Source organism: Asparagus officinalis, chromosome 8 (assembly GCF_001876935.1).
Source record: "Asparagus officinalis chromosome 8, Aspof.V1, whole genome shotgun sequence".
Taxonomy (NCBI): Eukaryota; Viridiplantae; Streptophyta; class Magnoliopsida; order Asparagales; family Asparagaceae; genus Asparagus; species Asparagus officinalis.
Genome location: NC_033801.1, coordinates 118,308,659 through 118,321,710, shown reverse-complemented (window position 1 = coordinate 118,321,710; position 13,052 = coordinate 118,308,659). Strand labels below are relative to the sequence as shown.

At 32.7% G+C, this 13,052-nt stretch overlaps 1 protein-coding gene across 1 annotated transcript in view; it reads left to right on the top strand.

Annotated features, from left to right (window-relative positions):
- Nucleotides 1-13,052, top strand: part of LOC109851212 (trafficking protein particle complex II-specific subunit 130 homolog) — a 19,068-nt gene continuing 6,016 nt past the window's right edge. Inside the window, 15 exon segments of the mRNA XM_020421248.1 lie at nucleotides 1-190; nucleotides 1,184-1,413; nucleotides 1,539-1,720; nucleotides 2,064-2,250; nucleotides 2,375-2,465; nucleotides 4,221-4,381; nucleotides 6,424-6,513; nucleotides 6,645-6,806; nucleotides 8,165-8,226; nucleotides 8,367-8,457; nucleotides 10,959-11,101; nucleotides 11,300-11,528; nucleotides 12,211-12,756; nucleotides 13,013-13,049; nucleotide 13,052. The exon segment at nucleotide 13,052 is cut by the window's right edge and continues 139 nt beyond it. Coding sequence (XP_020276837.1) covers nucleotides 127-190; nucleotides 1,184-1,413; nucleotides 1,539-1,720; nucleotides 2,064-2,250; nucleotides 2,375-2,465; nucleotides 4,221-4,381; nucleotides 6,424-6,513; nucleotides 6,645-6,806; nucleotides 8,165-8,226; nucleotides 8,367-8,457; nucleotides 10,959-11,101; nucleotides 11,300-11,528; nucleotides 12,211-12,756; nucleotides 13,013-13,049; nucleotide 13,052 — 2,276 coding nt within the window. The 5' untranslated portion in view covers nucleotides 1-126.

Here is a 13,052-nt window from a genome sequence, read left to right as displayed (position 1 = left end):
GACTACCAACTCCCAAAAAAGAAAAAAAGGAGGAAACAAAAAAAAAATCGCAGATCTAACTCTCTCGGTTCTTTCACTGTTCGATCGCGGTCGCCAATGGTTCTCTTCATCCTTCAGTGATCCGCCATGGCCAGCTACTTAGCTCAGTTCCAGACCATCAAGACCTCCTGCAATCGCCTCATCGTCGCCGGTATAAACCCTAATCAAACCCTGCTTTCTTTCCTATGGTTAAAGTTTCAACTCTAGCTGGACTATTGATGAAATAGTTACGTTTGTGCAAGATTTCGAGATTCTTGATCGATTTCATTCAGAAGAATTTACAAGTACTGTTAGCTGTAGTGGGATTAAACGCAGAATTGATTTTGACAAAATAAGCGCATTTGTGATTTATGGATATTTTTTTTGCATTTAATTTAGGGGGAAATTTAAGAAGCTTTATTGGTTTTGTCCCTTAAACATAGATTTCTGTTCGAGCAACTGAGTGTTTATCTGAAATGTCATTCGATCTCCATAAACAATGGCTTCTGTAAAATTATGAATAAGAATCGTCAGAATTGTTATTCTTTTATCAGTATCATACTGTTAAAATGGAAATTTAGATAAAAAATCAATGAGCTTTCAGTCAAGCTGAGCATTCAGTCAAGCTTACTGATGGGAAGATGAATTTTAGTCTCCACAAGAGTAGATTCTTATTAGATTCTTAAATAATATTGGCCCTTTTCTTCTGCCGCCCTAGGGTGTAACATTTCGTATCAATTATCCTCTATAGAAGTTGTGATGTGATGTGATGTGGGACTCTGAAACTGCTTTGGTGGGAGACCTTAGTATGAATGATAATCAGAGTGCTTTGTTGCACTTTGACGTAATTCACTGGGTGAAGTTTATTAATGTCTATGAACTTCTTGGTTTTCTTTGAGTAAATACCATTATTAGAATAGAAATAGATTTTTCAAGAAGATAAAGATTTTTATTTCATCATTGATCTGGCAGATCCTACTTGTGCATTTGACCAATGTTTGCATGAATTTTTCAATGTTTGTTGGTTCCTTTATCTTAGGCCCTTAAAGTTTCATGGTAGGAATTGTCGGAAGTAGGAATTGTCGGAAAGTTTTTGGTACATTCATGCTAGTACTACCTTCTTCATTCTTCTCTGACTCTTCTTGCATTTTTTGTGTTACTTTAGTTGAAGATGTAAGTGACTTATGGCCAAGTGTTAAAGATGGATTTGAGGCTCGGCTTCCATTAAAGAAGGCATCTTTGAATAACAAAACCCGCAATTCTGTGCTTGTGGATAAATTGCCTGCTGAGTTCATGTTAACAACTGACATACGGCTACGCACTCGTTTTCCACAAGAGCAGTCCGTGTTTTGGTTCCGGGAACCTTATGCTACTATTGTTCTTGTTACTTGTGAGGTATTCACTTAGATATATTTATTCTTCTTCTTTTCAGTACTTAAACAGTTGTCTTTAGATCTGCACTAATACCAACGGATGCTGTTAGTTTGTTAACTATTTTCCTTCTATTTTCTTAAAAGCAGGATCTGGATGAATTCAAGACAATTCTAAAGCCAAGGTTGAAACTCATTGTTCAAAATGATGAACGTGAGTGGTTTATAGTTTTTGTGTCAAAGGCTCACCCCAGCAATGATGTAGCAACAAAGATGGCGAAGAAAGTCTATGCTAGACTTGAAGTTGAATTCAGCTCAAAAAAGAGAGAGAGGTATATGACATTTTACTTCTTCTCACTATGTGAACAGGTACATGCTTTCATAGGTAGTAAAACAGGCAGTCATATTCTACCTTAAAATATTTTTATTATCAACTGTAATGACCTTGCTAGTAATGACTACTTCCCTTCACCTAAAAATTCTTGAATGAAGTTCATGGTGCACTGCGATTGGCTTCCATTAAGGTTAGCACTTAAGTTCACAGTGACCAGAAATTGAGTTCCTTCTCCCTGATTTCATGAATATTTCTAGTGCTCATGCTTGGTTCAGTACATGTTTTGGAAACATTTCTTTCTGAAGTTCGATATAATTTATATACATTTTCATTTTACTTAGGTGCTGTAAATTAGACTTACATGCTCCACCCGAGGCAAACTTTTGGGAAGATCTGGATTCCAAAATGGTGGAATCTATCAGGAATACATTGGATAGACGTGTGCAGTTTTACGAGGAAGAAATCCGCAAGCTTACTGAGCAAAGGTTCATGCCAGTTTGGCACTTTTGTAACTTCTTTATTTTGAAGGTGCCTAACCAACAGTTGATTGATATTGCCATTTTAAAGATTTTTTAGAGTATGTTTATTGTCACTAACCCTTGAAACTGTGTCTGTGTTGTAACATGTGGATTTCTTTTATATCTTTTTTTAGGAAAGCTTGGCTTTTATGTTTGAGATGGCTCATCTTTACGAAGATTCCTTACGTGAATATGATGAACTGGAACTTTGCTATTTAGAAACAGGTCCGTCAAGATTCTTTTTGTATTTAATATCATAAAGCATCAACTGAATATTTTTTTCCGTTAAATAATATAATCCTCCAACATGTACATAAGTCCCGTTCAGGATTGTGAATATGATGAAGATTCATTAAGTGAATATATGATGGACTCTAGCAGTATTATTTGGTAAAGATCCTGTGGGGCATTATTATGGGGTTTTTATTTGGACTTCCAGATCTTCTATTATTTAGAGGATCTATTTGAGAATTGATGCAATTCTGGGGGTAAGATATCTAGTTTCTCTGATACCTGAGTGAAACTCTGGATCATGCAATTATGCATTTTAATCTGAAGTATTTTAGGAATTCAAATTTCCCTTTGTGATAAGTATTATATATTTGCTGATTGTTTTTACTTGTCCATGTTCTACGACATGGGTATCTTGAATAAAATGAAAACTTAAAAAGGTTTAAAAGATTAACAGATGGTATGAGTTTGAGCAAATATAAATAAGGAAGTTCAGAAAAATTTATATGATAGGTTAGTTATTTCGGTCAATAAAAGGTATTAAAATAGGTCTTAACTTGAGAACCCCTGGTTTGATCAGTAAAAAGTATGAAGAAGGTAACAACTTCACAACCTCTTGCTGTTATGGTTAAGCAATTTTTTCCTGCTCAACAAAACCTCTCCATGTTTTAGTCGTCAGCATAGGCTTTAATGTGTACAGAAAATGACCAAAATGGCATTCAGAATGCATGTCCATTCATCTAGTTAAAGGAGGTTTAAGTATTGAAGGGAATGACATGGTTATGGTGCCATAGAAAGTTATTTTCTACTGTGGCCGGTATGAGCTCGTTTCAGTATGTATATTTTTGGCATTTATTGAAGCTTTTGCTATGTAACACGAATACCTTATCTCTAAATCCAATACTTCTGACTTCTGAGCATTCTTTAACACCTATTGAACACTTCTCAAACTTTCTTTTCGATTTTACAGTATGTTCAAATTTCATTATCACATGTTGGAGACAAAATTTGCACTTCTCAAGTTCTTTTCACTCATTCCCATTGAAAATACATACTTTCTAGTTCAAGACTATTGCAGTGGAAAAATAAATTTTGACAGCAATTGTTGACAATGATGAAGGCCTATTTCTCATACTATGAAGGTGCATGATACGTTAGTTCTTAGCTTGTGCGTCTTTATATTTTATCCCATTATTAGAAACATGCACATATCCCTTTATGTGTACACAGATTGTCTGTCAATTTGTTGTCCTGACACTATGTGACCTTGTATCTGTGTCCTACTAATGAGAGTTAATTTTTTTACCCTCTTCTTTCTGTACATTTTTATTGGACTCCCTGCGAATTTGAGTCTCAAAGTATAAACAAATATGTGGTGGAACATAAGAGGTTCGATTTTGACCACCTAATGAACTCTTCTTATTTTCTGTAGCTTGTTTAAAACTTGGTGCCCTGTAAGGGTAAGGATAGAAATGAAACCTTACCCCTTGGATGCTGCTGCCTGGCATAGATTTTTGGCAAAAGATGGGTGTTAGTTAGATATTTCTTATATATGTATCTATTTTGTTGCTAATTAGGAATACCAGTAAGCTGTCACTACTTCTCTATAACAGAAGAAAACTTTTGGTGTGATTGAATGTTTCTTATATATGTGTGCATGTATTGTTTCTAAGGAGGAATATCAGTGACCTTTTATTACTTCTCTATCAAAGAAGATATCTTTCTTACTTCGTCACTTGCAAAATGCAGTAAATTCTCCTACAAAACAGAGGGATTTTGGAGGCTTGGACCATGGAGATGATCATGCTGCGCTGCTAAATGCTGGATACAAACCATTGACTCAGATTGTTCAGGATGATTCATTTAGAGAGTTTGAATTTAGGCAGTATCTGTTTGCTTGCCAGGCTAAGGTTTGTGCGGTTGGAGAAAATTCTTTTCTGGCTTTTACTGCAAAATGTCTAAACTGGGATTTGAACTTTTTGGACAGTTGGAACCATTAAACATCACCAGTTTGTTGAGTGAAATTCTTTCTTTGGTTCACATGTTTTCCATAAAATTACGGTTAGATTAAAGTTTTTTAGCCTAGTTCTTGTTAATGTACTATTCCACTTCCGAACGCAACACAGCCCAGGTTATCATAAAGGAACGACGACTTCTAAAACCTATTAGGCTATTATTAATCATTATTTACCAGATGTAATTTCCCTTTGGTCATAGTGTCAGGATCAATCTGCTTAGATGCTTTTGCATTGTGGATTCTTATATGCAATATTTATTAAGAAGATTTGTTATACGCTCCGTAAGGAGCAAAACAACTGTCCATCAATGTTACTAATTCCCGAGTCCTGGAAAGTGTAGTAATTGCATGATTCTAAAACAGTAGACATGTCGTAGATCCTGATTGCATCCAATTATGTGCCCCTAAAATTCCAGAGTTATGTTTTTTTAGCGTTTCAATTCTTTACTCGAGAGCACCTTAGTGGCTTAATGATATCTTAGGCTTTGTTTGGATACCATAGTGTTTTTCTTGTTGTGTTTTTGTACATGGTGTTGTGTTTTTCCCTTAAAATGTTTTTAAAACACAATGTGGAGTATTTTTGGTCAACATTAGTTTGATCTGTTACAACATTAGTATTAAACATATTAGTAATATATATTATATATTAGTTATAACAAAATAAATTATAAATAAAATGTTATAATATTTAGTTTACATTATTATAGTATTATAAATATTAAATATAATACATTATAATATTGTACAATGTTTTATAATATTATATTGTACTTTAATGTGTTATATTATACTATAATTATTACATATTATTTTCAAATAATTATATATTTAATTATTTTGGTATATCAATTTGTTATTGTCATATATTATATAATATTTTTAAAATAATATTATTTTATTATTAGTACAATATTATACTATTATTGATATAATATAATAATATTATTAATGTTAATATTATGTTATTACTAGTATATTATTAATAAATTAATATATTATAAATATTTTAATATAATATAATATATTATAGTTTCTAATATGTTAGAGTTTATTAATAATACTTTAATAATATATTAATAATTTATGATATAAATAAATATTATATTATTTTTTATTAGTTTATTTATTTTATTATTATTTATTATTATATAATACATTATCAACATATTTTACTAATATTTAATAAGTTATTATATTATTATATAAGATATTTCAATTATTATATTTTTATATTATTTAATAAATATTACTAATATATTAGATTAACTATAATATAGTATAGTATAATCTAATATAATACGCATGTTGATAATAACTATATATTAGTTACATTTAATATATTATGTTAGATATTATATTAATACCTCCTCAAACTCAAAAACTAAAACACCAAACTTAAAACACCTAAAATGTGTTTTGAAATAAGTATTATGTTTTTTGTTTGATGATGATTTAGCTCAAAAAACACAATGGTTTCTAAACGCATGGTGTTTTGTTTTTGACAAAAACACCATGGAAACAAGTAAAACACCCTGGTACCCTGATGGAGCCCTAGGAACATGTTTTGGTTTGTGTTTTTATTTTTGCTTATCAAATGAAGATTTCTACTTCAAAAGTGGCAACTTCCCCCTATCCCTATAGTGTCTATGGGAAATCTCTTCAAGTTTACACAATATGTAGCCATGTGGCCCTATCCGACCTCTGAGAATCCAGGTAATGTAGATGATTAACACTTGCAGTTATATTCAAGAAACTCCAGGTTAGAACTACACAACATGGACAATATAATAGCTCTGTGAAATACTCAACTTCAGAAGGGTGATATTGCTGTTCTATTGATATAATTCCATTGGTTGCCACCACTTTATGCTGTTCTATAGCTTCAATATTTATGCTTAAACCATAACCCTTTCTCTCTTTTTCTCAAATTTGCAGTTATTGTTCAATCTAGGTCGTCCAATTGAGGTTGCTGCCAGAGGTTTTTCATTTGTCATTAGTTTCTCGAAGACACTAGCGTTGCATGAAGTATGAGAATTTTCTGTTATTCTTGTGCCAGTCTTCAAATTACTCAATCATGTCACTGATTAGTACTTTTAGGAATCGATGAGTCCACTTGTTCTTTGTAGTGACATACTTTTCCTCTTATATTTGCCCAGAAATTGCTGCCCTTTTGCTTCCGAGAAGTATGGGTTATAACTGCTTGCTTGGGTTTGATAAGTTCGACTTCTTCCCGTCACGATGATGAACATATGGCACCAGATGTTGAAAAGGAGTTCTTTCGGCTTCAGGGTGATCTTTATTCACTTTGTCGGGTCAAGGTAAGAGCTGAAATGCTTTTCAAGTCTTTGTTTGAAGATTATTTTTGTTTTAACTTTTTCCTGGTCTTGTTGAGCTAAAGGTATGATGACATAATACTATAAATAATTTCAGAAACAAACAGCTCTTTTGCGAGAGTAACCGGTGAATATTTGGCGCCCTTATTCTTGCATTATGCTTTCCCTTTATTGACTTGTAGTTCTGCTGAGTGTTTGTTTTCACCTTCTCTTTGGGTTTTGATAATATAGTCATTATGGCAATGAAATATTACCCATGATGCTAGCTTAATTGCAAGTAAGCATCACCATATTAGACTTAAGTTGCAGTTAGTTTATAAGCAGACAAAATAAATCTTTACATGATCCGCCCTACTAGTGAAATATTCCCTGGAATGTGGAAGTTGATGCAGGAATTAAAAAAAAAAAACGCAATTAAGATCGTTGTAGTAGTTAAAAGAACATTTGCTTATATGAAATATGGGTAAACAGAGCGATATTTTCAGCCAAAATGCATCAGTTTCAGTTATTTTATATCGTTTTCACTATGAGTCGGTCTGAAACAAGGCATAAAAATCTCTTCGGTCGAGACAGAGCGATCTAACAAAAATGCAAAGCTAAATAGAAAAAATTGAAAGTAGATTCACTCAGTATTACTAGAAAAATAAAGGGCTTTAACATATTAAGTAAAACCCTGTTTGTCCATGGACAACTACGTGATAGCAAACTTAAGTAGTTATTTGTATACTTTAATAAGCAAAAGGTTTTTGGTTATGTTCATGTCAAACACTCATATTTAAAGGTATTGGGTTTCTCACTTACTTAAGTGGGTTTCAAGTTCCAGATAGGTTCATTTTAATTCTAAATGTGAATCCCTAAAAATTGTGGAAGTTATAGAATTATTCAACACTAAATTTTTTAATTGAAACTCAAATTTTTTATTGTATTCTGATACATTGATATATAGTTTTAACTTTTGAGAAGAGATCAATCCCGAAACTGAATCTCATAGATGAATTCCCAAAACTTAGCAAACCAGGCAATACAAAACCTTTTGAGGGGGACCAAAACCAAATTTGTTAAATCTAGGTAGATGGATAGTGACTTCTACTGAACCTCTCTTTCTTTGCATTTAATGTCTTGTGGAATATCTCTAGCCATTCTGAATCTAAAAAGTTCTTATAGGAAACTTGATTTCGAAATTGTTAATATATATCTACATGAATGGTTAATGAAATGGATTAATTTGTTTTGTTACCTTTTAATTCCCTGGTAAGTGCACATTCATTGGAGTAAGTATAATCAGATGCAGTCTTGCTATTTTAAGGTGCTATTCTATAAAATGATACTTTTCCATATGGCAGTTTATGAGGCTTGCTTATTTGATTGGCTATGGAGTTGAAATGGAAAGAACTCCTGCCAACAGGTATAATTTCATTCTCATTTATGTGTGCTTTTAGAAGATCTATCGGCTTGTCATGCACCATGTTTGACAGTTTGATAAGCTGCACTAATCTTCTTCATATTATCATTATTATGAATTTATCTTCATTCTTTTTTGAACAGTGCGTCTTTGAGCATGCTACCCTGGCCCAAGCCAGCAGTCTGGCCATCAGTTCCAGCTGATGTTTCAGCTGAAGTGCTTGCGAAGGAGAAGGCAAGTCTTTCTGTTATTTGTGGCTTTTAACCTTTTCCCCTTAGATTAATGCAAAAGAGAAACCCTCATACTTCTTCATATATTTGATACCCTTTCTTATTTTTGTTGCCCAATCTTTCTCTGGAGTTAATATGTCTTTGAGTTGTTGGTCATGCTGCTGATTTGTTTCAAAGCAATGCAATGAAATTGTGCTAGTTCTTGATTTGAAAGCTTAATGAGGTTGGTTATCTATATATTTACGTATTGTTCCATTGATCCCTGTATTCCAATGACTATATATTTTAACTAAGGATTCACATTATCATCATAAATCTAAAATCTAATCTAGGCAATAGCAACAAATCAATCCTAATGCTTTGGAACTTCTTATATCGGACCAAGTTACAGAAAATAAATTCTTATATATATAATTTTAAAAATCTGGTGAATGATTTCGAAGCACGCAAGCCGCTAAACTTTTGACCAGGGTTCATTTTAGGTTTCATAAATCTATATAAATATAGAAAGAACGGAGTAGGGGCAGTGAAATTTTTGTATGAGCAGTGGACATTTTCTCCATTTGCTTATAATCAAAAGGGCATAGAGGTAATTCTATGCTAAAGTTTTATAAACAAATGAAGATGTCAGATGGGCCCAAGTGATTAGAATTCAAACAAGGCGTCACATATAGACATATGTCGGTGTGTGCAGGTAGTACCAAATACAAATTGGAAAATTAAAGGGTTTTCATAATAGGACCCAAGTTTTTTGCTAATTGAATTTAGACCTTCAAATTCAAATACTTATAAATTTTAACCATCTATTCTATTATCTATCTATCTATACTATCTATACTATTATATAATGACCAAGTGAGGGCATGACAAAAAATGAAGGTAGATAGAAAATTTTATCCATTCCACAGGAAGACAAAGGAGCCAATTTTGTAATTCTATTTAAATAGTGTTATATCATATCAGAGCACCCTCTCTCTGACTTAATTGAAAAACCATAACTATCTAATCTATACTACTATATTAATAAAATAAAAAAAAAGCAGTGAGGGCATCACAAAAAATGAAAGTAGGTGGAAATTATCATTCATTTCCCAAAAGATAAGGGGGCAATTTCGTAATTCTATATAGTGTTCTATCACATCAAATCTCACCGTCTCTCCCTCTCGATTAGAAACTATAACTATGAAACTGTCCAAAGAATTACGGGGCAGATTTTTTGAATGCAACTGCATTTTCTCTTTATTAAAATAAAAATATATATGATAACTTTTTGAGGTTTATGATGATTTAATGAGAATGATGATAATTTTAAAAAAAAAGCTCTATTATAAAGCTCTGCTATACTCAATTGTCATTTTAATTAAGTGCAGTAAAATGTACAAAATAAAGACATAAATTTTAAATAAATATAATTGACTTATTCAAACACATAGTAGATTTAAATTACAACAATTTTTTCTTGAGATGACATTGAGTTATTTTTAAGGATTATGTGAAAAATACTACTAGTGTTCATGACATTTTATTTCTCCATAAAATGTATGTTTATTTCTACTTATGATACAAAATAAACATATATATAATTTTTATCATGTGCATCATGAACATGATTTTGTTACAAAATAAATAAAACTTATATGAACAGTACTAATAGAAGCAAAAATACCTACATTTCCCGATATGATACGATAGTTTCTTCAGATTTTAAGATCTCACGTTACGACCAAATCTACAATATGTAATTTTTAAAATAGTAATTATTGAAAGATAATTTAATGTTTCTTTCACATGCATTTGCACGTGTGGTAATAGTTGTAAAGAAAGAAAGTTTCTTGATTGTATTTTTTTACATAATAGTAATTATTAAAAGATAATTTAATGTTTCTTTCACATGCATTTGCACGTGCTGTAATGCTAGTTATAAAGTAAGAAAGTTTCTTGATTTTATTATTGTAACTTTGATATTTGGAGTGAATGATCATCATACCTATAGCTTAGCTAATTTTTCCAAGGGCTATATATGTGTGTATGCTTGTCTATATGTCTGCATCTATCACCTTATTGAGTCTGCTGAATTAGCTAAAACAATGGTCATTATGAGTTCATACTTTGGACTCAATCTCAGCGACTTTTTTTTTCATCTTTAGCACCTGTAAAATGATCCGACAATAGCTAATGAGTTTGAATTAAATATATTCCTACACTTGAGACGTCGGAGTAGGCCTGAATTAGCATAGCAAAAATGTGAATTAGTGTAATGTTACTTTTTAAGAAGTTAGAAACTTATCACGTGTTCAAGAAGAAACTCGTTTGTCGGATTTATTGATTTATAGAACTCTTGTTGTAGTGCCTAGTTTAAACATAATTCATTTTGGCAACAAACTTCCTTCTCCTCGTACAATGTGAACAGTACCATATCTATTTGTTGCATACTTGTCTAAAATGTTTGTAAGCATCTTTGGTTATTTTCGTAGCTTCAAGTTCATTATTCACTTGTCTTTGCAGATGACTCTTCAAGCCGATTCCAGACCTAAGCACTTCAATATTCAGAGAAAACCATTGCCACTTGAACCTTCTTTGCTATTACGAGAGGCTAATCGAAGGAGGGCTTCTCTTTCTGTTGGAAATGTTTCTGAGTTAATCGATGGGTATATTACTTCAACTTTCACTTATGGGATCTGTAACCACTTGATGGTGCCATTTTGTTTCCGTTATGAACATGAGAAAGAAATTAAGAAATAAGTAATTCAACGATTATATTAAGATTTTACTGTTGTCTGAAGTTCAACATTATGTCTTGTAATTTACATTTTTGCGTTGTCCATGTATTCCTAAGTTCTTTATAGTGTTGGTGGCAGTTCAGGTCCAGATGGGCATCCAAAGTCTTCTCCTGTACATAAAGTTAATTCGAGCTCCATGTTGCGGAGCTACTCAGGACCATCAAATTCTGAGAATTCTGTGCTTGATCGCCCTATGAGACTTTCAGAAATCTATGTCGCAGCGGAGCATGCCCTGAAACGTACAATTTCTGATTTTGAATTGTTGAAGTCACTGTCATCATTGACGGCATTTGAGGTATACATATAATTTTAAATAGGACTATTACTAAAAGTTTTTTCTGAAATAAAAGAAGATATTTTGTCGCTTGCAGAATATTTGAGTTGATTATTTTTTATGGAATGCCATGTTACTGAAAATTAATTTTATCATGTCTGAGGTCTTCAGTAAAATAATTTGTATAGATGTGCTGATTAGATTCCTACGTTGATTGGTTGGTCTGGCATAGTTCGCAACCTTTTGAGTTTTTTCAGAGTACAGTATGTAAGATATTTCTAGTCATGCTTGTTTAGAGATATCAATGCTTGTTAAGAGATCTCAATCCTTGTATTTGTTGGCGCTAATAGAGGCAAACGATACAGAAATATATTAATTGGATTACATAGTGTTTCCTCCAAATCTCCTAAGCACAAAGTTTATGCAGTAATCCATAAAAATGTGATTTACTGAACCATTTGCAATTCCATTTGTTATGATCGAGAAATTTATGATCCAAGGGAACTGCAGAGTGGCTGAGGAGTCACTGCCAAGAAAAGAGTTCATGCTACAATTTCAGTCTAAAATTCCATTAGCTTGTATTACAATGCTTTTCAGCATTGCTGATATTTATTGCTTTAAATGAACATTTTCTAGTTCTTAATAAATTGAATATAGTATGTTACTGTGGACATGTACAATAAACATAATTTGCTTATGGCAGCAAAAGTATATGGAGCTGACAAAAGGAGCTGCTGATAATTATCATCGCTCTTGGTGGAAAAGACATGGAGTCGTCCTTGATGGAGAGATTGCTTCTCTATGCTTCAAGCATGGAAATTATGATTTGGCTGCAAAATCATATGAAAAAGTCTGTGCTCTCTATTCTGGTGAAGGATGGCAAGATCTATTGGCGGAAGTTCTTCCCAACCTGGCAGAGTGTCAAAAGATTCTCAATGATCAAGCTGGATATCTTTCTTCTTGTGTCAGATTGTTGTCTCTAGATAATGGTTTATTTTTGACGAAAGAACGGCAGGCGTTCCAGTCAGAGGTTGTTCGGTTGGCACATAGTGAAATGAAGCATCCCGTCCCGCTAGATGTCTCCTCACTAATAACTTTTTCTGGAAATCCTGGTCCACCACTCGAGTTATGTGATGGGGACCCAGGTACACTGTCAGTTACAGTCTGGAGTGGTTTTCCTGACGATATTCCTCTTGAATCTCTCAGTTTAACACTGATGACTACATATAGTGTGGATGAAGGTGTTGAGGTATGTTTCTGGTCACTTGAATATTTAATGATGCGGTTCTGTGCTGTACTTAAAAACTTACCAAACATCTTGTAGCTAGAGTGCTAGACAGAGTTTAGTTGTGTGCTAGAGAGCTAAAACTCTGTAGTCTGTATGTATTGGAATCAGCGAACTGGGTTTTTGTGTTGCACCCACTTCACATTTCAAAAGTTTTGACATACTTTAAAAAAAAATAAAGTTATGCATTTTCATTAAGTCATTTGGTTTTTGTTTGTAGGCAATTAAAAGTTCAGATGCTACTATACTGAAACCGGGTA